At 35.1% G+C, this 24,812-nt stretch overlaps 5 protein-coding genes across 5 annotated transcripts; 3 read left to right on the forward strand and 2 right to left on the reverse strand.

Moving 5' to 3' along the window:
* Nucleotides 1–801: 801 nt before the first annotated feature.
* On the forward strand, nt 802–1,896 carry RpL29 (ribosomal protein L29). The gene is made up of 4 exons (XM_028305942.1): nt 802–882; nt 1,015–1,069; nt 1,222–1,286; nt 1,736–1,896. Exons 2-4 carry the CDS (start codon nt 1,033–1,035, stop codon nt 1,853–1,855), a joined length of 222 nt encoding a protein of 73 aa, XP_028161743.1. The 5' UTR covers nt 802–882; nt 1,015–1,032; the 3' UTR covers nt 1,856–1,896.
* Nucleotides 1,890–4,837, reverse strand: LOC114353815 (probable low-specificity L-threonine aldolase 2). The gene is made up of 6 exons (XM_028305937.1): nt 4,517–4,837; nt 4,297–4,368; nt 3,949–4,115; nt 3,350–3,570; nt 2,809–2,945; nt 1,890–2,574 (listed from the first exon to the last, which is right to left on the reverse strand). Exons 1-6 carry the CDS (start codon nt 4,728–4,730, stop codon nt 2,258–2,260), a joined length of 1,128 nt encoding a protein of 375 aa, XP_028161738.1. The 5' UTR covers nt 4,731–4,837; the 3' UTR covers nt 1,890–2,257.
* Nucleotides 4,838–8,895: 4,058 nt separating this feature from the next.
* On the reverse strand, nt 8,896–17,303 carry LOC114353816 (E3 ubiquitin-protein ligase SIAH1-like). Its single transcript, XM_028305939.1, has 5 exons — nt 17,144–17,303; nt 16,966–16,991; nt 16,043–16,238; nt 10,273–10,414; nt 8,896–10,158 (listed from the first exon to the last, which is right to left on the reverse strand). The coding sequence occupies exons 2-5, from the start codon at nt 16,989–16,991 to the stop codon at nt 9,530–9,532; spliced, it is 993 nt and encodes a 330-aa protein (XP_028161740.1). The 5' UTR covers nt 17,144–17,303; the 3' UTR covers nt 8,896–9,529.
* Nucleotides 17,304–17,968: 665 nt separating this feature from the next.
* On the forward strand, nt 17,969–18,853 carry LOC114353818 (gem-associated protein 6-like). The gene is made up of 2 exons (XM_028305941.1): nt 17,969–18,298; nt 18,393–18,853. Exons 1-2 carry the CDS (start codon nt 18,144–18,146, stop codon nt 18,745–18,747), a joined length of 510 nt encoding a protein of 169 aa, XP_028161742.1. The 5' UTR covers nt 17,969–18,143; the 3' UTR covers nt 18,748–18,853.
* Nucleotides 18,854–19,588: 735 nt separating this feature from the next.
* On the forward strand, nt 19,589–24,766 carry LOC114353814 (facilitated trehalose transporter Tret1). The gene is made up of 8 exons (XM_028305936.1): nt 19,589–19,915; nt 19,986–20,083; nt 20,401–20,535; nt 20,853–20,936; nt 21,318–21,596; nt 22,012–22,132; nt 23,143–23,274; nt 23,951–24,766. The coding sequence occupies exons 1-8, from the start codon at nt 19,867–19,869 to the stop codon at nt 24,487–24,489; spliced, it is 1,437 nt and encodes a 478-aa protein (XP_028161737.1). The 5' UTR covers nt 19,589–19,866; the 3' UTR covers nt 24,490–24,766.
* The last annotated feature ends 46 nt before the right edge of the window (nt 24,767–24,812 follow it).

Genomic DNA, 24,812 nt, shown 5'->3' on the forward strand with positions numbered 1-24,812 from the left:
GTACTTCTTTCCCAATTCCATAAAATTCAACACTTAGAAAGTGACAAAAAACTTTAAAATAGGTAGTTGAAACAAACCACAGCTAATTTTCATAGTGGACTGTACTATACGATAAACATGTCAGTCAATTTGACAACCTTTGTCGGAAACATTATTCAATGAAAATATTGTCCGAACCCTTAGTATTTCTCTTCGACAAATACTTTAACACATTGTGAACCACTTTTCTTTCACGACTATAAAAAGATTTTAGCTATGTAATTCACAAAATCAATTGCGCACATTTAAAATAAAGTTTGTTTACACTTTGACAGCAATAGACTGACATGCAAGGTGACATGTCAATGAAGTTTTCAGACTTTTCAGTTACTGTTGCCATTAAAAGAAATTAGTACCATTAGTTTTCCGCAACATGGCGAGGGTTTTTATGTTCCTGGTCAGGCTATAAAATAATTTTCAAACAATTTTTCAACCCAATATGGGTCGCGCAAGGAAAATTGAGGCGAACGTACTCACTGATGTTGTTGTTGTACCTACTTCAATACACAACACAATACAAAAGTTCAAGCATCGAATACTTCACTACACTAGCAACCTGTCTTTCTGTCTTGATAAATGTCTGCAAGCTGCAAGTGAGACAGAAAGACGTCAGTCAGCCAGCGCAGATAGCATTTTGTTTACAGATACAAATCTTTGCTTGCGTTGACGGTCTCAACTCAACTCACTTTGCGCGACCTATAATTTTAACGTGGTTGGTATTGGCTGTTTAGTTACACATTTCCAAGCACAAATGTATAAAAAAAATTCACTGACAGTAGTGACAGTTGACAGCAGTCGTCAAAATCGAATTGATTCTTTTTGGTTTTCTTCCCTGTGAATTAGGTTCGTGTTCATGTTTACAAATTTATTTTCCAGATAAATCTAAAGAATCATTAGATAGCTATTTTATTTTGTATGCTAATTGTGAACTCCAGTGGTGTGACATAATAATTATTCAGTTATTTCGTGTTACAGGAAAGATAATTAAATACAATGGCGAAGTCAAAGAACCACACAAATCATAACCAAAGTAAGTAAAAACATTCGAATTTTATATTTTACGTGATAAATAAATAGACATTCTGTGTTTCCCCATAGTTGAGTGTCTGCTACACTCAAACTCCTTGTTGGTGTTTTCAAGTGTAAATACGCCGGTTTTTAAATTTTACATTTATTTTCCAGACCGCAAAGCCCACAGAAATGGCATCAAGAAACCCAAGAAGTTCAGACACGAATCTACCCTTGGTGTGAGTATTAATCTATTTTCCTTCTAATTCATTTGAGGTTATCTTGCTATTAGCAAATGACATGTAAACATATGTGAACTATAAACCTTATAAATGCTTCTACATCAATGCAAAACAGATTTTAATTGGTGAAACACTGGATTTAAGCTTGTATTTAGTCCATACTATGTGGGAGGTTGTTGATAGGGGCTTGATTCAAAACAGGATAATTTAACATTGGAGTTGACATAACATTATTCAATAGGAAAGACTGTGTCTTGTCCTGATTAGTAAAAGATTAATTCACGTCAAATTTTATAATTTTACCAACCCTATAAAATAGGTAAAACTTGGCCATGTTTGCAATACACTGACCAACTGTGCTGCGCTGAAAAGTTTGATGCAACAATGAACTGCATACCTAACGTGTTCAGCAATCATTTTGGTAATAATTTGCTTATTTATTACAGATGGACCCCAAATTCTTGAGGAACCAGCGTTTTAGTAAGAAGGGCAACTTGAAGCCAGCCAAACAACTAGCCAGGGCAGCAGAGAGGAAAGCTACGCGAGAAGCTAAGGCTAAGAAATGATCATCTAGTTCTAAGACAATAAAAACACAAAAACTCTAAAATATTTTTTTTATTCCATAAACCTATAAATATTCTATACAAATCAACAGAGCTTGGTTTTTGAAATGAGATTTTAACATAACATGATAAGTTACATACTTCAATAAAAAATGAGCATGCTCGAAATCTCAATTCTGAAACCAGGCAGGGGACTAAATTTATACTACAAATACCTAGTTTGTGAGATTCTTACAAATGGATTTGAATTAGATTGAAAGCACGCTTTCCATTCCATTCATTTTAGCACCCAACAGACAATAATAACTTATTACACATACAATAAATTACACTTAAAAAACAAATACAAAAGTGCTTACAATATTTCATTTTGTTGGAATTAGTTATGATTTTGATGAAATAAATTCATTTATTCTTGTCAATTTCCGTCAACACCAACTGTATCTTTTTGACTGCATGTTTCAGGTCATAGTCATTCACATCATGGTGCAGAACAAATCTCACTGTTTTTGAATCTGGTTTAGCACTTGCTAGCACCACAATGCCAAGACCATCAGCGGTTTTACAGCTTGTTTCAGACTGACTGACGAGTGCTAGTCTCTCAGTAACTTTGCGACTTGTGATGTCACCCTTACCATTTATTTTAACATGCACTATGTTAGTGGTTTGAGAAGCGTCCATGTCCTCCACTGTGAATGTTGAAAGTTTGAGATTCTTGATTTCTGTAATTAAAGGTGATGTGGTTGTATTGAATTTACTATTAATTTGTGCATTTACTAGATCAACACCCTGGACCACATACATCACTATAACCCGAAGATTTACGCTTTCGCGATGTGTGAGCAAAAAATATTCGAGTTTTTATCCATAGTTGCAAAATTTCGCTAATGTTAACGTGATGTATGTGGCCCAGGGGTAAGAAACATTAATCACGTATACTGCAAAACATAACATACGTTCAGCGATATAATGTGCGCGGCCATGATCTCGGGACAAAAAGGGTACCGATTCTTCCAGCGCGACCATACCAGCGGCGGCGAGGACTCCCGCCTGCCGCATCCCTCCACCTAGCATCTTGCGATAGCGGCGAGCTCTGAAACAGTCGTAGAATATTACGAGTGAAATATAAACCACATAATGTAGAGATCATTATTAAAGTTCAGTCCAAATTAATGTCCAAAATGGGACCACACACAGATATAGATATACCTGTATATATCTATATCTGTGGGACCACATGCATAATACAGATCTTATTGGTTTGCTAATTTTATGGTAAAAAATAGTAATGCAACTGCAATGCCACCCAATGACAGGTTGTGCTAGTCTCCACTTAGTAGCAAATTAGCAACTGGTTGTTATGATCTGTAAAAACCACATAGGATACACTTGTGTGTTCTATCCAATATCACATTTGCAATGCTTTAACAGCGAAACACATACCCATGGACCTATAAAAAGAGGTCCACGCACATACCTACTTCTTTTTCAACTTACTGATCAATGAACCTCCTAGTGCCAGCCAGTACAGAGCCGACAGGGGCGCCCAGGCCCTTGCTGAGGCAAATAGATACGCTGTCGCAGTCACGCGCTAGCCGTGACGGCGGCAAACCTAGCTGCTCCGACGCGTTGAACAGTCGTGCTCCGTCCATGTGGACAACCACAGAACGCTTCTTGGCAATTTCTGACAGCTTCTGAATCCATTCGAGGGGAATAACCTAAAAAGCAACAAGTAGTCACTTGAAGTCAGCAAGTTATAAGTAGGGTGAAAGTTTAACATCCAACTTTTAGTTGGTTATTCTCAGTTGTCCCCTCTGGGGACCTCCTCCGCCTGGTTCCGCTAGGGGCAACTGGGAATTTTTCTTTTTAAATTAATTCCCACTTGCCTCAGAAGGGAGTAATGCAGTGATAACAACTGGGAATAATAACTTTAGTGGCCTAGCTTATCTTCTATTAGAAGACTTCTAATTTATGTAGAAGCTGTAGCCCATTCAAACAAGACCATAAAGTTGAGATTTAGGGAACATAAGTATTTTATAGACTAACACTAGTTAGTGAGATGCTTCAGTTTAATCTTGATAATTAATTATGCTTACTTTTCCTCCACAGTATGAATGTGTATTCTCTATAGACACCATCATAGTAATGGGCTCATGATCATCGGAGCCTCGAACGTGTTTCTCAAAGTCGTCCAACTCAAAGGTGCCATCAGGCAGATTTTTAAGTCCAGTAACATAAACTCCAGCTAAATCAGCAATACCACCTGCGAAAGTAGTAAAGGGAATATATATAGTAATAGTACATGAGTAATTTTAGGTATAAATAACTACAAAAAAGGCAGTCTTCAAAAATATTGTCTTTACTTAAGTTTAAAGATAGCAAATGTTTATGAACTAAGCTGTAAGAAACTGCCTTTTTTGATTTGATAGAAGATTAAAATGTACCTTCTCTTTTAAAGACGTGCGACTGATCACCACACAACATCTCTGAGCCCCTTTTGAAACAGTGCACCATTGCTGAAAATGATTTCATTACATACTTAGTTATGTTCTTATGAATTCTTATACACTTCACTCATATAACTTAGTTTTCATTTGATATTACAAAAACAATTGCCATTAATAAGCTAGCCACACTTTTCCAGATTTGGAGTCAGTCACTTACCAGCAATTAAGTTGGCCATAGTGCCCGAGGGTACCAAAAGAGCAGCCTCTTTATCGAGTATATCCGCCACTTTGGCCTGCAGAGCGTTCACAGTTGGATCTTCGCCGAAGACATCGTCTCCCAAGGAAGCCGTGATCATAGCTTCTTTCATAGATTCCGTGGGTTTTGTTACGGTATCTGACCGAAGGTCTATTACGATTGACTGGGTCGACATTTTGTACACAAATTACACGGACTTAAATAATAATTTTAACCAAACAACAAGTCAAAATAGTTAAATTAACTTGTTGTTTGTAAACAATGACACGTCAACTTTCAGGACTTCATTCATCTGTCACATCTCATCTTCAATACACGCAATGGGATAACAAAAAAAATATTATCACAATTATTTTTATTTCATTTATCACGAAATCCAATTTATTCATTAATGAGAAGTCGTAAAAGAAATCAATTTATAGAAAAAATACTTTATTTTGTACTAGATAATGGCATTGGATCGGCAATAAAAAAAATGTTCGTTTCCGGTTCCGGTACTGTGAACTTTGATACTTTGATGGAAGTTTTGATGTCGATAGATTTTAACCACGGCACGGTTTTACTTTGTTTTCTCGATGCCGTTGGAACAAGAATATTAAAGGCGTAAACTATTACACTAAATACCTTACTGGAAGTCAATTTATAACCTTAAATTAAATATAAATAGGATCAATAATAAATAAAAAACCATTTTTGTAATAATCATTTTTTTTAAGTAGGTACCTACATACTATTTAAAATTACAATATGTTTTTAAAGGTATCTTAGCTAAGCTATAAGAACTTTATGAACTACATAATGAAAGAGTAAGTTAAAAATATAAAAAAATTAAACAACTACACAAGACCGTTCAAGTTGGTTCAAGTCTTACGTAAGCCGATTTATTACTACCCCCTAACCTATATCAGCAAAATAAGAAGTAAGCAAAGTTTATTGATTTGACACAGTATTCAAGAAAGAAACAATTATTATAATTGTTACTGTAAAAGCTCGAACTATGGTTAATCTTAAGATTTAAGTGGAAGTCTTAGGATTTACCGACATCAATTGGTAAATGTAAGTATTTCTGAAAATACGACGATTTTTTCGAGCTTTTACCATTCGAATTCAGTATATGCTAGGTTTTACCTCCGTCAGCTGGTAGATGTTGGTTTTAGGAATAAAACAATGAGTAATTATTAATTACTTACTTTTAATCAATTATTAGACAAAACAGGTACATAGTATTATGAAGGTATCATATGATTTGATTTGATTTGATAGTAATAAGTAAAAACTAATACCAACTTCTTATATTCGTTTTGTGTTGTTATTGTTTATAACACTGGGGAACAGTCATTTTGCGGCATGGTAGTTTAGAGTCAATTCTGTATGCGACTAGTGTGCTGAATACTAGAAAAATATTAGATTTGTCAAATTGACTCTAGATCTTGATATAAATACTATTAACTATTTATATGAAAAAAACCAAAATAAAAACACCAATCTGTATAAAAAAATATTTACACTAAGATCCTATTTAAGAACGGTATAAAAATTAAAAATATATTTGCTTTTCATCAAATAATAGAAAAAAAATCTACAAAAAGCTTTTTCTGTAAGCTTTTATGTTATGGTTTTGGTCAGGAAAATTCCATAATTATGGCAACAGTAATCAGCCATCATCTGGCGGTCCCATTGACCGTAGATATCATTCTTCCACTATCCTGATGTTCTGGTAGAACCGTTCTGCTTATTCCTCACTGTAATCACCCAGATTATGGGAGAACCTGTCAAAATGGCTATTGTTAAAAAAAAAATAATGCTCAAATTAGATCCTTATGTGTTAAATTTTTAAAACAATTTAGCAACCAATTCTAAAAAGTCTGGTGCTCTATGACTCCCCAAATATTGTGTGACTACTAAAACAAAGCTTAGCCATGCTTCAGATTCAATTTGTGTTATGTGGTTTACAAATACAGTGTCTTAATAAGAGTACGGATTTGCGGTCAAACGAATTTATTTTTTCCGTATTCAAACGGATGTTTCAGGACGTAAAGGACTTTAATTTGGCTGACTTTTGATCATTTTAGTGATTAGAAAGCTCAGTTCATATCTTTGGCCTTCCAAATTGAAGTCCTTTACGTCCAGCTTGACTCCAGTATGGCAAAGAGTCTTCACGAGTCTTGCAGACGATATTGGACCCCCAATATTTATTATTTTATGGAAGTTTTATAAGAAAGTATGCTTGGTAGGTTTTTATCACTACCTCCGTGATCTTATTTCTTTGCTTTTGTAAGTTTAGAAGCCAAATATTAACAAAAACTGTTGGGATTGTAAAAGCAAGGTTTTCATAATGAACTCATATTTTTGAGACAAAAAAGCTCTTTAAAAATTAATTTAAAAGACACAAAATGTTAATTTCAAGGTCTAATAGCTGATTACTAAATTGTTGTAACTACAACTACACTAATACATGAGTAGAAAATAAAACTTAGTGGGTATAATCAAATTAATATAAGTTTAGGGAGGGTGGGTCGTTTAATTTTTTTCATTGATTTCTTGTGTCTCGTTTATCTCAAGAACCAGAGTCAATCCAAAGAAAGTAAATGCACACCATTTATGTCTAATACAAGTATTTACAAAATCCATTAACAAAATAGATGCCGCAGATTTTTTTATTTTTTTTGTTCCGCAGTGTAATTTGTGCTTACTGTGTTCAATGAATTATATTTCTTCCTTTCTTTCTAACTTCTTTAAATTATTTTGAAAAACCGGCCAAGTGCGTGTCGGACTCACGCACAAAGGGTTCCGTACCATTGATTTATGAAATTATTATTTTTTTATTTAAGTTATTTGTATGAAAGATTACGCGGTAATAAGCGGATTACGATTTACGAGGTATTAAAAAAAAAACTACTTACTAGATCTCGTTCAAAACAATTTTCGTTGGTAGTTTTTATAGTAATGTACAGTCACGGAATGAAAAGGTTCGTCAGTTTTCAAATTGATTCCTTCAACGAATCGCGAGCACATATTACCTTTTGAAACTATGTTACAGAATAATCTCGAGTTAGAGAAACTAATCTTTAACTGTTCGTCAGTAAAGTTCAAAATTATTCAGATCAAAGTTGTTTGACGATTTATCTTGTCAAGAAGATTGTTATGATTGATAAACTAAAACCTTCTTATTGATTCAACCTGCCATTATTATTTCTATTAAATAAAAAAAAAACTATTGTCAATTGGTCAATGTCATCATTGCATTGCACTGATGAGATAGAAAAATAAACAAGCAAAACCTTAATCGTTAGCAAACGTCATATTTATTTAAATGTTAGCAGCACTGTTTCTTGCACTGCTATGTTGGCAGGTTTGACTCTTACAGTACCTAGTGCAAGCGAAAACCGACACTAAGGTGACGAACCTTTTCATTCCGCGACTGTGTACATCAAATGTTTTTTTTTAGATTTTTCATTTTCTTATTTTGGATTTGGAGGGGGGGACCAATTTTTTTCCACTTTGGAAGCGTCTGTCACGCAAACTGTTCGGTTTAGAAAAAAAATATTTTAGAAACCTCGATATCATTTTTGAAGACCTATCCATAGATACGCCCCACGTATGTGTTTGATGAAAAATAATTTTTGAGTTTCAGTTCTAAGTATAGGGAGCCCCCAATATTTTTTTAATTTTTGCATCAAAATCTTAATGCGGTTCACAGAAAACATCTACCTACCAAGATTCAACAGTATAGCTCTTATAGTTTCGGAAAAAAATGCCGGTGACATACTGACGGACAGACAGACAATGACATGACGAATCTATAAAGGTTCCGTTTTTTGCCATTTGGCTACGGAACCCTAAAAATACATAACAAATCTCTGAATATCTCAATCTCTATCATATCAATTAGCTTTTCTTCGCCGCCTATAGTCAAAATATCATAGCATTTTATACGCCTGTATGAACAGCTTCCTTCTTTTTAATGTTATTTGCAGTTTTTACATCTTCTAAACGGCTGACATGTTTTGTTTTTCAACATTTACCGTGCCATTAATGTAAATCCTAAGATTTACCAACGAAATGGTGGTAAGAGTTCGAATCACATACCTTTTGGGACATTTACCATTAGGAATTGGTAAATCTTAGGTTTTACTGGAATATCTTAGGATTTACTGCAATTCGAGCTTTTACAGTAACATAATCATAATTATTTTCTAAGTAGTAATATTACGAATCAAACTATAAAATGAAATACTATTGACTGAAGAAATTAGGCCAATCGAATAGATTTACGGGAATCCCCGGAAATGAAAAAGTACCTACTGCTAACATAATCACCGTTTAGACCATGTACCTACATAATTATGCAAAAGTATAATCTGTTTGTGTTAAGTTTATAATAATGGCTATAACATTCATTTTTTGTACATGTACTCAGGATCTCAAGATCCGTGCTTCGGGCGCGGGCGTAGCGAATTGCCTTTAGCACGATAGGGTTGTTTTTCCGGATTCGTACCTCGAGTCAAATGTTGGCCTCGACATTAAATCCGTTGTCAGTCACCTATAACGGAATGACCAACAAAAATGACGAATTTCCAAATGCATATAAACTTTGAGGGAAATTCAATAACCTGTGTATTGTATTGTACATAATCAGGAATATTATGCCGCTTATTTTAACTTAAACTTTCAAACAGTCTCATACTGTGCGAATTATTTACTAATAGCTGACCGACGACGACATGGACATCACTAGGGTAAATGTACCTAAACACCACCAAGTCAGAACCATCGCTTCTTAGGTCTCATCTCAGATTAAACACGAATGTTGTTGAATTGAATGACACCAGTCAAAACAAGATGTATTGTGATTCTTGTTCATAAAGACCGCAGTTAGATAAGTAATTCAATTAATATTTCAATCATGTGAAGTAGTTACATGAATATACGTAACTAATTCTAAAATATCGAACTCAATACAACTATTTAACGTTAGGCCTGAGTTTTATTGGGTTTTGGTCCTTTATTAGGTCCAGGTCCCTTATTAGGTCCAGGTCCTTTATTAGGTCCTGGCCCCTTATGGCCGGGGCCTTTAGGGTTTGGTGCAAAAGGTCCCGGATTTTTCGGACCCGGCTTCTTAGCAGAATCTTTGTTTTCTGTTTTGTCGTTATTTGCATTCTTATTGACCGGGGGAATTCGTTTCACAAAGAACCTGAAGGATGCTTTTTTGTTGTTAATGAAGTGTCTAAAGGCATCTAGCGGCAAGACAGCACATTTGGCTTGTCTGAATATCTCATCTGCTTTTATAGCATCATTAAAACAATGTTCAATAAAAACGACCTTTCGCCTATTGTCTTTTTTGCTCGTTACATGAATTTCATAAATATGTTGCCTGGCGGTATTTTTTCCTCCAATATGCTGAACTGTCCAGTAAGCCATTTTTTGAAGAGTATCAATCTTCATTGTGATTATAAAGAGCATTTTGCCTTGTGCAAACAAATAGACAAAACGCTCGTCTTCATTGGCATCTATATTAACCAGTTCTATTTCAGCATCGCTGGTGACGTTGCAGTGTGTTGCGTGGCGTTCCTTAAAGTGATCCATCATCTCCTTCAGTTTACCTGTGTAAAACAATTCATTGTTAAAAGGTTGTACAATGTAGTGAATATTCTGCGTATTATTAGTTCGAAATCAAGTTAACTGTGTGCTTATTGCCGTTTACTAGGTACACATACCATTCCATGAGCACCGCCCAAAAACTGCACCAAGTGGACAGTCCATCACTCGAAATATGCATTCCTTTAGATGGTCCTCCATGTCTTGGGCCATCAACGTGTAAACGCATCCTTCAGACTTGTTAGGACATGGCACCTTGGCCTGTAATTAATATTAAAGTGATGTTAAAAATCTTTTAAAAGGAAATTGTTATTCGGCATCTACTTACCGGTTTTACCTATGTATTTTATAGTATACTAGCTTTCCGCCCGCGGCTTCGCGCGCGTGGACTAGGGTGCATCGTTGAACAGTGAACCGGCCTTTTTTCTAAATGCTCTAATTAGCTGGAAAATGAAGCTAACAATGTCATTATGGTCTTATCAGTCAGGTAATTTAATAAGGTTTCTAATTTTTAGGCTTAAAATTAGCCTCAGCCATAAAACGGTAACTTAAATTAGGTTTTAAAAAAAATGAAATTTGGCTCACTGTGTACTACGGGTAGTTTTCACTGAACCACCCATATTTCAACAGTGAACCATAAAGTTCATTACGAGTAAAAATTATAATTTTGGAAAATAAACAATATAATTTTAGATAATCAGCTTTTATTTTTACAACACAAAAATCAAATAGAAATAAAAATGCTTATTTCAACAAAAAGTCTTCATTTAAAAATCACAGAATCCAAAAATAACAACGAAACTCACACAAAACCCAAATGAAAAGAAAAATGCTTCTTTGAACAAAAATAACTAAACATTGTCTAATAAAGCCTTCAAGTAATCAATAATCAACCTTTTTGGTGGTAAACAAACAGTCTTCATTTAAATAATCACAGAAAACAAAAATAACACAAGAAACAATTGAAAAGAAAAATCCTCATTTAAACAAAAATAACTGAAAATTGCCTCTTAAAGCCTTTAGGTAATTAATCAACCGTTTGGTGGTTAAATAAAAAACAGTCAACCGGTTCACTGTGTACTTTGAAAACCTGGTTCACTGTTCAAAACATACACTATTCAACTTATGAGTTCACAAACAATAAGAAGTACCTACGCGGAATGGTCATCACGGAATGTGCTCATTAAACAGATAAAACTACAATAATTTTGATACCAAATAGATTTCGTACTTAATATAAATAGCAAAATATACAAAAATCGTAAGGCTTATCTGAAAAAACTATCTTTTGTCGTCGAGAAACAAAGAATTCGCAGCCACACGTCACACCTTAGCCACAGTCGCCGGCGCACTACGGGAGAGGGGAAGGGCGTCCACGAGACACGTAGTGACTCGTTCGGTGGAACTGGCAACGTCATACTTTTTGAAATATGGCGGTGGTTCAGCGTATCTGGTTGGTTCACTGTTCGACTACCCACCCTACATTATCTACATATTTTACGGAACCCTATTTTTTCCCAAAATAAAATTTAGCCTATGTTACTCGTGGATAATGTAGCTTTCGAATGGTGAAAGAATTTTTAAAAACGGTCCAGTAGTTTTTGAGCCTATTCATTACAACCAAACAAATAAACAAACAAAAAAGTTTTCCTCTTTATAATATTAGTGTAGAATGGTGTAGAATACATAGGTATTATTATGAAGTTGTTTTAGAATTAAAACTATGTAGTATGTGCGTCACTACGCACACACTCACATCCCTTACATAGTATATAAGGCAATGCACGTCAATAAACGCACGCTTAATAGCTCTTAATACGCAGTCAGTCTACTTATTTAATCGTCCCAACGCCCAACGTTGCATGGCGACCCTGCCAGTGCTGCTCACGCAGCATTGCGCAGATGGTTTAGTAGAAAATTAATGTTAATTAAAATAATCCCAACTAATATTATAAATGCGAAAGTAACTCTGTCTGTCTGTCTGTCTGTTACGCTTTCCCGCTTAAACCTCGCAACCGATTTCGATGAAATTTGGCAGGGACATAGTTTGAGTCCCGGGAATGGACATAGGATAGTTTTTATCCCGGTTTTTGAAACAGGGACGCGCGCGATAAAGTTTTTCTGTGACAGACAAAATTCCACGCGGGCGAAGCCGCGGGCAGAAAGCTAGTATTAAATAAACTTGAAAATGTAGTGAAAAGTGGACTCATAAAAATGGACTAAAATTGAACTTAATAAAAATTCAATAAAAATATCGAATATGAACGTGAAATAGTAATATCAAGTGCCAAAAATCAAGAATTTCCTGATCCTGATGAAGATGTTAGCAGACAACGGACCGAGATGATGGAGTCAGATGTGGTAACAACAGAGTGCTGGGTGCCGGGCGATGATGGAGCCAGATGTGGTAACAACAGTGTGCTGGGTGCCGGGCGATGATGGAGCCAGATGAGGTTAACAGCAGGTAGCAGGGGTGCCGGGAGTGTTCGAGTCGGAAGTGGTCGCAGCCGGGAGAACCCATAAGTCCCCGTGCTGTAGTATTCTCAGTCCCCATGTGCCCCATGAAGAAAAGTCCTCTTGCCCTCTTAAAAATTTGGTCATCATTCTACGGTATTTTTTTTTCTCATTTATTATTATCATTTAAATTTTGGAGATTAATTTAATTTTTGAAATGTTAATTTATTGGTTTCATTTGATGATATTTTTTTTAATAATTTCGTAATTTTGTAAAGTAAATTATTTTGTGAGAATATTTTTATGGATATAAATTGAATGTACTAATTTAATTTAAACTTAATTCACAAAATTGCAATTTTATATACTTAAAGGAATAAATATAGAATTCGATATTTTTATTGAAGATGTAAAATGTTTATTACTAGGTAATTTGAATATTTTTATTGTGTAATTGTTTTACATTTTATAATAACGTTTGTTGACGACTTAGTAAATTTACTGATAACATAATAATATTGAACAATATAGTAATACTGGATAATAAGAAAGAATAATAATTTGCATAATAATTTTATTTCATGATATTTTTTTTTTAAGATTTTATTTATATTTTGATTATTAAGTTATGTAGTTTTACACCAGTGATATTTTACAGTCTCATTTTTTTACATTTTATTTGATTAGGAATTATTTACATTAATATTATTACAACAATTTTTAAAATAATTTGATTGTCTAAAAGTAGGTCAATAATTTTGTTACTCAGTCATGTCATTGCACTCAACGCATACGACTTATTGCAAATCGGCAAAACGTGATTTAGCATCACACACGTTATGATGACATGTAGGTATTTTCTAGCGTATCGACACAATACTTCGCTGTAATTAAGATCTTTACATTTTAAACAATAATTGTATTTGGTATGCAAGTAAATATTTTAAATCAGTGTCATATTTGTAGACTTTTAAGACCACCAAGATCACATTTCTAAATATGGATCTTTAACAAAATCATTAATTAGGATTATTGATTGGATTTAACTTTGAAGTACATAAAATAATCTTTTGACATTTTTTTTCACGGTCAAGTAATGTAATATTTATGATATGATGAAATAAAGAATTTGATGATTGCTATGTTGAAAAATATTTTGCAAAATGTAGGTAAAATATCACTTGGCTGACTTATCGATTGCTGATTTATTTGGGTCAACACACAACAGATTATTGCACAATGATTTACTGTAAGTGTAATGTAAGTTCTTGACTATGAACGTAATAATTTAACACAAATGCTATTTGTTTTGTTTCAACTATGATTTTATAACGGTATATTCAGTATAGTAAATGACTTATTATGTAACTAGAAATTATGTTATAACTATGAACTTATAATTGCACGGATAAGACGATGATAATAAGAATAATTTTGATTCTATGACATGAATATAATTTATACAATGTATAAAGTTAATAATAAAAAAAAAACTTATTGTGAGTTTAGAAAACTGTAGGCATAGGAATGTACGTTAATGTTATTAAATGATGAAGGCTAAGAGATAAAGGTTTGTTGTAATAAGGCAGGTTTTGGTTTGAAATTAAGATAGGAAAAGTTATAAAATAGTTGGATATTGTTTGTAAAGGTGGGCTAAAAGTTAGACATGCATTCATTACATAGGATACTTTCAATTATTTTGGATTGATCACCCAAAAGTTTTAAGATATTCTTGTGCATTGATTGCGTAGGTTTGTGAGATTGTAAAGTATTTTGTTAGATATTGAATGAATATTGAAATATTATATGAATGTTATGTTAACATGGTACTAAAATAAATAATATTAAGGGGAATTATCCTTCGTTCGATCATGGTGCATACTAGATATCTCTGTGAGAATAGTTGGAGACATTATAAGTCTTAAAATTATCCCTTAATTTAAATGATTATTATAAATAAATAAATATTATTATAAAGTGCGCGCACATGTTATAAAAGTACCATGATTAAAATATGATAAAATGAATTAAGTCGACTATAAATAAATAAAAAAAAATGACTTGTACAATGTAGTAGATCTACTAACTATTAAAACATGAAGGTGGCCACCTCATAAGAATTGATGATGTATCTCGGATATGGGAACTTTAATGGATATGACTTGGGTACTAGTACGAAATACTTTGATGTGACTTTATTATGAATGAATACTATTTTTTTAATATGAATGAATATTACATAAAAATAATATTGTTGAAACATTTTAAATAGTCGTCAACAACACGTTTAGATAAGTTATTTTTATTTTTATTTTTAATATTATTAAATTGTTATGGATATTTGACACCACTAATTTTAAATCAAATTTTGCAATGTGTTAAATTGTCATTTATGTTTATTTTTAATAGAGCATTATTTTACCCAATATCACGTATTTAAAAATCATTATTGAATGGTGTCAAGTACCCAATTTTGTAGTCTTATTTTTTTTTTCTCATTATCTTTTTTGTATGTAAAAAAAAACACACAAAAAAAAACGGGGGAGGTGTAGGTAGTATGTGCGTCACTACGCACACACTCACATCCCTTACATAGTATAAGGCAATGCACGTCAATAAACGCACGCTTAATAGCTCTTAATACGCAGTCAGTCTACTTATTTAATCGTCCCAACGCCCAACGTTGCAACTATCACATAAGTACAACCTAGTTACTTTGGTGTGGGAAAGTGGTTATAGTCAAGAAAAATGACACGATCAATATAATTTTTTTGATGTCAAACATTTTGCCTACTAGGTAGGTACCTACTTGAACCGATCATCAATTAATTCGAGAAGAACAGACTAGGTAGACAAAGTAGGTTTACAAAATCAAAAACCCTTATCTACTAACTACTCTAACCTCGGTTGTCACAAGTCACACGACTCGGGTTAAAAATGTAAATACCTACGCATTATCTCATATGCAGTACCTACTTAGATGCAAAATTATCTTGGTCGATTAGATATCGAAAGGTTCTGAATCGTATTCCTAACTCTCAGCTCTGAGTACCGTAATAAAATGGAATCGTTCGTTCGTTTCAGCCGAAAGACGTCCACTGCTGGACAAAGGCCTCCCACAAGGATTTCCACGAAGACCGATCCTGCGCCGCTCGCATCCAGGCACCTCCCGCGACCTTCACCAGATCGTCGGTCCACCTAGTTCGAGGCCTGCCCACGCTACGTCGGCGTAAAATGGAATACTGCATTGCAAATCACCTTGATTTTTTAAACGCAATAGGTTGAATCACAAAGCTTTTAGGCACCATTATTGCTAATAGTACCTTATTAAAGGCGAACTTAATGCTGATCTACTATTACCTGCCTACCAGTCAATCTTAGCGCCAAACAGAAATTAGAGTAAGCAGTGCATAAAACAATTAGCAAAACCCATACCTTAGCAACAATTTCCTCTAGCTGCCAGTTCCTCATCTGGGTCATCGGCTGCCGGCAGATGGGGCAGGTCGGCGGGCACAGGTTGTTGGTGCAAGTGTTGCACAGGCTGTGCCCAGATTGGCACTGGTATATCGGCGCAGACATGGTGTCCAGGCACACGGGACATTCTGGCAGCTCCACTGCGACAGTCGCTGCCCTTTGAAGTGATTGACAATGTTAAAAACGTTTCTTGTATGTAATAAGGAATATACTTACTTACGCGGTGGTGATTCTTCTACAGCAACAGTTATGGTTGAGTAAATAATTTAACATTATCATCACAAGTAGGTAACTAGGTACTCCTCAACATTATTTTAAACGTATGTATTTAGGTACATTATCATGCGTAGTTTTCGGTTTGAAAAATCCTTTTTTAGTGTAACACTAGGAAGGTAGGAAGGGAAGTGTGCCCAAAGCGGGCATTGGCACCTTAAATTTTAGTGTGGTGTGTGTGAGGACCCCATTTATTAAAACTCTTTAAAATGTACACGAAAGTAGTTGATGTTGGTCCTATCTATTATGATTCGCAGTTTTATTGTAATTCCTATTAGATTTAGTTTCAAATTTCAATATAACACCACTTTTTAGTGTGTAAGATACATGCGTGGCACCATAAGCTTATGCGAGAAAAAATTGTAAGATAGATAGAAATTCTAGTAGATATCTACTATATAAAAATAAGTCGGGTTTTCCTCCCTGACGCTATAACTCCAGAACGCACGAACCGATTTCCACGGTTTTGCATTCGTTGGAAAGGTCTCAGTCTCCGTGAGGTTTATAGCAAAGAAAATTCGGGAAAAGGGGGTAAAACGGGATCCACGCGTACGAAGTCGCGGGCGGCCGCTAGTTACCCGATAGAAATATAAAGGAAATAAGCAACTCACTTTTTATTCGCCTGTGCATACGCCATCTGCAATTAAGTAAACAACTTATCACCTTAGTCACCTTAATCAATTCAATTTATTATCAATGCTTAGATTTCGCACATAGAACTATGTAACTAAGTATTACAAGAAAGATTACTTAAATCATATTAAATGTGTAACCGTAGTAGGTACTTACCGTAGATTGTTGGGTTGACGAACAGTTAAACAATGCGTTATCTGACACCACTTGGCCTGCGGCGAGCCGGGGACTGAGGACTGAGGAGAGATATCAATGTGGACGAACATAGAGTTATTACTCTATGTGGACGAACGAGTGCGAACTGCGAAGAAAGGTTATGGACGGATTGGCACCTATTTATGTACTAGTGTACGAAATGAATTAGTACAGAAAATAAAGCCTTATCACCATAGCTTAAATACAATATTATATTGTGCAATGAAATTTCTAAATTAAGATGAGGGTATTCCCCGTTCGTGACAGAAAAAAATAATGATTCTGAGTCTATGGTGTTTCTGCCGACCAATTAAAAACTTGCTCAGTGGTGAATAAAACACATTTATTTACCTTTTTTTATAAATAATCATGAATGGTAAAAAAGCTCAGCGAACGATAAAAGTGCCCACAAGCCAGCACTCCACGGCCAAGATAAAAAAAGGACGGAAGATGTCAATGTCATACGCAGTGTTGCCAGAAGGTTACTTTTGTAACCTTTTTGGTTACTTTTGAACTGCTGTGGTTACTTTTAGGTTACACTAATGAAAAGGTTACTTTTAGGTGATTTTTCAGAAATTGTAGAATTAACTTTGCAGGTTATTCAGTATTTTATACGACTGGTCACTTTTCGTATTTAGATGATCAATTGTATTCATTTTCCATCCATGAACAACCTTTTACACAATCATCACTCAGCACNTAAAGGTTACTTTTTGTTCAAAAAGGTTACTTTTTTTTATATTTCTGGTAATTTCTGACTAGACCCGACTGGCAACACTGGTCATACGTGTCAAATCCATCAATGTTTTATTTACTTGCCGACCTTTCGTGTTTTACAATTTTGTATTCAATAAAATAAAATAATTGATTTTATGCCAGTTAGATTTATGCCTATAAATATTTAGGAAATTTTCCTCTCGAGCTTTTACACCACACGTGTTGTATTGTTACACTATTAGCAATGGAAAATAGTAACGGAGAAATTTACAATTTTAATGGGCTAAAAGAAAAGCCAGAAGAATTACTTTTACTTGTTGATAAATATGTTAGAGTTCAACTCATTAAAAATTCAACATTCACAGGATTTATGCATTCTATTGACCCTATATCGTATAGGTATGTTCCTACTTACATTAATCTAAGCTTGCAACTTGAAATATCAAAATAATTGTAGCTACCAAAAATATTACTAAAACTATCTTGTTTCCAGTATGATCTTGTCTGTGCCTCAAGAGAATAATGAATTCAAGACTATTTTAATACCAGGACATGCAATATTGGATATAATGGAGGTAGAAGCAATTCCAGATAGAAGTCCACCCATTAGAAAATCTTTAGAGTCTTCAAAGGAAGAAACATCTAAGAAAAAAGACAAAATTATAGCATGGTTGAAATGGAATATGTTGCCTGCATCAGAAAGCGGGGACAAAATTATATTTGGGAATGCTAGTCTGTTACCTCCTTACAGCGACAGAGATATTTGCACAGATAACCCAATAGTAGCTATGCAAATGAGAAAAATGATTAAATCAATGCCGCAAAATTTTGGAGCGCCTGAAAATTAAAAATATTAAATAAAACTTCTGTTACATTTATAGATTAAGTCTAGTTAAAGATATTGTACTCATAAGATATTTCAATTACTTAATAAAGACTGAATTTTTAAAATTATGTATGTGTTTTCTTTGATCTTCCCAAAATTTTTACATCATCCACAAATATTAATTAATAATAACAACTTACATTCAGAATTGACACTTGTTGTTTATTAAAATATTATCAAAATAATTAATAACTATTTGTTGCAAATCTAGCCATGCATTATTAACTTGTTAAGGGCCCTGTCATCAAAATAAAAACATAGGGGGATGTTTTTTTAAATGGTCATGGCAAAATTCGATTTTGCAACTGTTATTAATCCGGCCCTGGGGGCCCTGTAATCTACCTACCTACTAGACTTTTTTGGAATCAGTAAAGGTAAGATAAACTAAAAAAATGACATTTCAAAATTATAGAACTTTCATGTCGTTAGGTTGCGTAGGTATTTCAAAAAACCGGCACTGGGGCCTCGTATCATTGCTACTGCCGGCTTTTACCCGTGGTCTCCCCAACATGTCCCCAATATCTTTATAATATCTTCACATCACACACTTAGTGCGGTGGGACCATGGTTAAAATAAATTATCCGTAGACCCACTGGCAAACACTGTTCAGAACGGTGGGACAACGGGTAAAAAAAATTACCCGTGGACCCACCAGGGGGACATGTTGGGGGGACCACGGGTAAACGCCGGCCGGTAGCCACGCCCCAGAATATAATCCACAATCATACCAAAGGAAGAATAATCCTTTTAATTAAATAAGTAGACAGTAGTTTTATCGGTGACTGCTACTAATAAACTAGACCTACACTAAACTCGAGCTTTCAGTGTGAAGTAGGTATGCACACACCCTGTATGTGTCTACCTACGTAATCTTCTCTTCGTTCGTCATTTCCCAGATTACAAATAAAATTTTAGATAGTGTAGCCTTGTCATTAGTTGTCTCGCTAGATGTTGACTTGGTAACTCGTCTGTAATTTTACAGCGAGAGTAGTTCTTGAAGTTACCGTATTACTCGATATTTTTTCTGGATATCGTTTATTAATTTAGATAACCTGAAATTTAGAGCTGGTAATTATAAAAATGACGGAAAGGAATAGTCGAAAAATACAATATTTCGCCGGATTATGTGGTAAGATCAAAGACCTTTGTTTGGTATTGTTATCAGTAGTTGGATTGGCGGGAATATTTGATTGTTTTAGCGTCGCTAAGTTTCATGTTCACGGGCGCCACGCTGTCTTGGCCGTCCCCAGCAATTCCTAAGTTCAAAAGTGGGGCAGCCGGCTTCGAAATATCGAATGTGAGTATTTTTAATACCTACCTAATCTGGCCTAGTAGAACCACACCTTGCAGAAGAGTGCTTGTATGTAGTAGACAATGTAACATTAATGACATTCAATATCGTGATCTCTTCGTTAACTCTATTCCTTTTTCCGTAATTAAGAGTAGGTAGACGTAGCGAAGTGATTTACGATAGAGTTTGAAGCTTTTCTTGAGGCTAGGTCTTTTATTAGTAAACCAGTTGTACCGTTTTACATATTTTTGGACTCTAAAAAGAATGTCTGGCATGGGCGGCGACGAGACCCGAAAATACTGAAGCTCTTGTATTTTTTTCAGGAACAAACATCATGGGTGGTTTCCCTGCTGTCGGCGGGAGCCATGCCGGGCTGCTACCTTGGCCAGGTGCTAAGCGAGCGAGTCGGTCGCCGCAGAACGTTTCTGCTCTCCTCTCTACCGGGCCTCTTAGGTGCGGTACGTTAGATGCATAATATGCATATACAGCCTGCATGCATGCATGTACCTACTCAAAAACAATACAGTATGTGAAAGGATGATTCCAAATGCAACCACTTTTCGTAAGGGAAATAAACATTAGAACTTTTCGTTTTTAAATATTCGATCAAAAATAAACGATAGTCATCTAAATGTTGTATTTTAGCACCATAATCACCCCTTTCGAATCTTGAAAGGCTTTTTTACTTGGTTTATATTTTAAATTATTTTACAAGAGTATTCTCTACACTTAAATCTTATTTGAGTTAAAATCTTATTAATGTATTATTTTTCAGTGTATAATTTTATTCACCAAAACACCAATATTGATGTGTGTGGCGCGATTCATGATCGGTTTGACCACAGGATCTGTGGCAGTGGTGAGTGTTATCTTGAATACTATTTTTATTTATTTTTTAAAAAGATTATTACTCCCGTTAGCCCCTCGTACTAAGCTAAATATGCTTGTGTTACGAGTGAGCTCACCACAATAGTCAAGCGAGGGCGGGGACCGAACCCGCGTTCCCCGGATCACGAGTCGGCCAGTCCGACCCCTTCCCTTCATCGTTCGGCTATGTGGCTTTGAGTTTTAAAAATGTATTACATAGTTTGATACTTACTTTAAAACACAGGTGTTTCATTTTACAAGGCAATTTATGACATGATAAGGAACTACATAATTAAATAATGATACCAAATAGATAAGCTTCACCTAGTTTGATCACACACTGCGTCTGATTACTGGCAATAATTTATTTTAGGTTGCAATGATATACATCACAGAAATCGCCGACAAGGAAGTGCGTGGAGCATTAGGGATGTTGGTTCAAGTGATGAACAACTTGGGTAGTCTGTTGATATATGGAATCGGACCCTTCGTGTCTTATACAATGCTGAATACCATAATCGTCACGATTCCCGTCGTGTATGCGGTCTGCTGCCTGTGGTTACCAGAGTCGCCGTACTATCATTTGAAGGACGGCAGAGTGGATGAAGCTAGAAAAGAATTTAAATTGTTGAAGGGAAGCGATGATGAGAAGGTAAATAAATAAACAATAAATCTTTGGACAATTTCACACAGCGCCAGCTATCCCCAAAGTAAGCAACTTAATGCTTGTGTTATGGGTGCTAGCTTAACGGATATACTACTTCTACACTTTTTTTTTAATTACATACATATTATACATAGTAACACCCAGACCCGTCACAGAAATTAAAATTCATCATTTCAATTTCTGCCCGGCCGGGATTCGAACCCGGGACCTCTCGGCATAGTAGTCCGCTCTGAACCACTACACCAAACGGCCGTCCGAAGGTAAACCGGACCAATTTATCTTGTTGTGTGAAATAATTAAAATTATTTTTTCGCTCGAACGAGAGAATACTTGGTCGATCCACATTATTATGTACTTACTATAATAGGATCTAATTAAATAGTTATTTGTACTATTCCAGTGGATTGACGACCAGCTCAGCGTTATACGTGCACATGTAAAAGAAAGTATGGAAAATAAATCAACAGCAAAGGAACTATTCACCAACGTTAAGTATAGGAAGGCAATATACATAGTAGCAGGTAATTAACAAGTTTCTGTATTTAAATAGAACAATCAAGCCTTATACTTTGAGCCTTTACCAGAATCACCTGTTGTGTCTACGCCGCCATCCTGTATAATATAATTATGTAGACCCCGTACTACCAGTACCTCTAGCACGAAAAAACTCGTCTTCGAATCGTTTGCGTATTCAACCTTCTCACTAAAACATTGACGATAAAACAAAATTCGATACCCAGCCTTCGAGATCAACGATAACGTGCCGATCTCGATTGTCAAAATTAGTTTCGTGTTAACATTTCTCATAGTTCTCATACAGAGTTCACTTTACGTCATATTGTTCACTATTCGATCTCAATACGAAAACAAATATCACAATTTTAAGTTTTCAAATCTTTGGAAGGCGATTCGAATACGCAAACGATTCTAAGACGTAAGTTTTTCGTGCTAAGTACAGTTAACTTATCAATTTATGCTATTTACCAAACTACAGACAATATTTAGCATGTGAATAGACGTTACACGCATTACATTGTTACCTTGCTTGTTATCTCCGATATAAAAGCAAGGTCACTATGATTTTTGTTAGTGGAGGTAATAATGAATAATTTAAACACGTGGAAATACTACGATAATTTAAAAAAAATCCTGTATGGGTAACGTAAACAGGTCGATTTGTTACAAAATTAATAAAAAAACTTTATTACTTAGATTATTTCTGAAACGTAACTGCACAATTATCTACTACAGTTAAGATAAAGTTTATTAACATTGCTGCTAATTTATTATCATTATATCTAAATGAGTAAAAAAGATTAAAACAGTAAAAATAAACTATAAATCGTCCAAGTTTCAATTTAGCAATGATTTGTTTAAAGACAAAATAAAATAAAATAATTTTTTAAAGGTTTAATAAATTTTTAATCGTGTCTGATAAATATTATCTATTTATTATTTTATGTACTATAAAATAAAATAATTACTGTCTACTAGGAATATTGACAAGATATACAAACTTTATAATTTACAGGTTTGAAGACGGTACAGTACATGACTGGTATTCTATTGATCCAGTCGTACTTGGAGGTGATATTCAGACAGAGCAGCTCCGTGTCAGGTCCCCGAGCGAGTATTGTCTATGGAGTCGTCCAGCTTTTTGCAGGTATAGATCGTTTCATCCACGAAGACGCGCCCCACCTTTTTTCCGCTAATGTTTGAGTGTTATCGGTACACGCTAAATCCATGAGTGCCACACGCACTACAATAATGACGCTCGGATTGCTCGGATCAAACTCCCCGCACCCCGCGCTTCCCTCGACCAGTAATTTGTTTAAAGTGGCGTTACATGTTAGGATGAAATTTTCGAACATTTTGGACTAAGGCTACGGTCTCATAAACGCTGTACGTGGCTTACGACTGTCAGCGTCAAACGTTCCCAATCCCATCGACGTCAACGTCTGAAAGAAGATACCAAAAACTCACTGGACGTACGACGTAGGAAGTAGACTGTACGGCGTTTAAAAGAGACCACAGCCTAACAAAGTACTTATTATATCGTTTCACGCTTCTATTCTATTTTAACTTGAATAAATTGAAAGACTGGCGCATCTTGTGGTTGTTTAATCGTGCAAGAATTCTTAGAATTTGTTCAGTAGTTGTCTTCATATTTTAACGGTGCATGTTTCTTAGCGATACGAAAATTATAAACCAGCTGCCAAGCTGACCTTGTAACTCGCATTTTAATACCAAGAAAGCAAGACATGCGAATATCTGAATTATGTCCTTTATCGCGTAGACCATAAACTGACAAAAATAATAATACGTTTGCACTTTTGCAGGTATCGGCGCGACGTTTTTAACTCGCTGGTGTCGCCGCCGGTTTCTACTGCTGACGTCGTGTCTGGGAGTGTCCATTGCGATGACAACCGTCGGCGTTTATTTCTACCTACAGGAGAAGCTGCAAGTCAGCCAGGAAACACTCAACTCTATCTCGATATTGCCCCTCGCAGGCCTCATAGGCTTCAACATTCTATACGCGATAGGAGCGGGCAACTTGCCTTACATTTTCCAGGCCGAGCTATTCCCGGTAAATGTCAAAGCCGTGGCCTCGAGCGCTGCCACACAGTTTGCTTGCATTCTCAGTTTCCTCGTGCAGAAATTTTATCAAAGCTGTAAAGAGATTTTCGGCAATTACACCGTGTTTTGGTCGTTCGCCTGCATAGGCTACTTAGGAGTGGTCTTCATATACTTCTGTGTGCCCGAGACGGGGAACAAAACATTGGAAGAAGTGCAAGATAATGTTGTGGACGCTTCAGAGGGTGTGCCTTTGCAAAGTTTTAGAAATGGTCATGAGACTGCTGAAAAACTTAAAGCTTAGCTGTCGAAACTTATTAAGTATACAAATAAAGTCAAACTGTTCAAAGAATTTACTATGCAACTAATGAAGAATGATCGATTTATGAATGTTTTACTGCCAAATATTTTTTACCAGTCCTCTCGAATATGAAACGGTACGTCCCAAGTACTCTCTGTATGAAGAAGAGAATAATATCTTTTAAATGTGATATTAGAGGCTGTGAGTTAGTATTTTTTACCAAAAATATACATATGTTATAGTTCGGATATGTTATTTAAATAATCGTTTGTTATACTGTTATGTAATACAAATTTTAATTTTAATATAAATAAATGTCATAAACC

Source organism: Ostrinia furnacalis, unplaced genomic scaffold (assembly GCF_004193835.3).
Source record: "Ostrinia furnacalis isolate ACB-3 unplaced genomic scaffold, ASM419383v2 OfSCF1818, whole genome shotgun sequence".
NCBI lineage: Eukaryota > Metazoa > Arthropoda > Insecta > Lepidoptera > Crambidae > Ostrinia > Ostrinia furnacalis.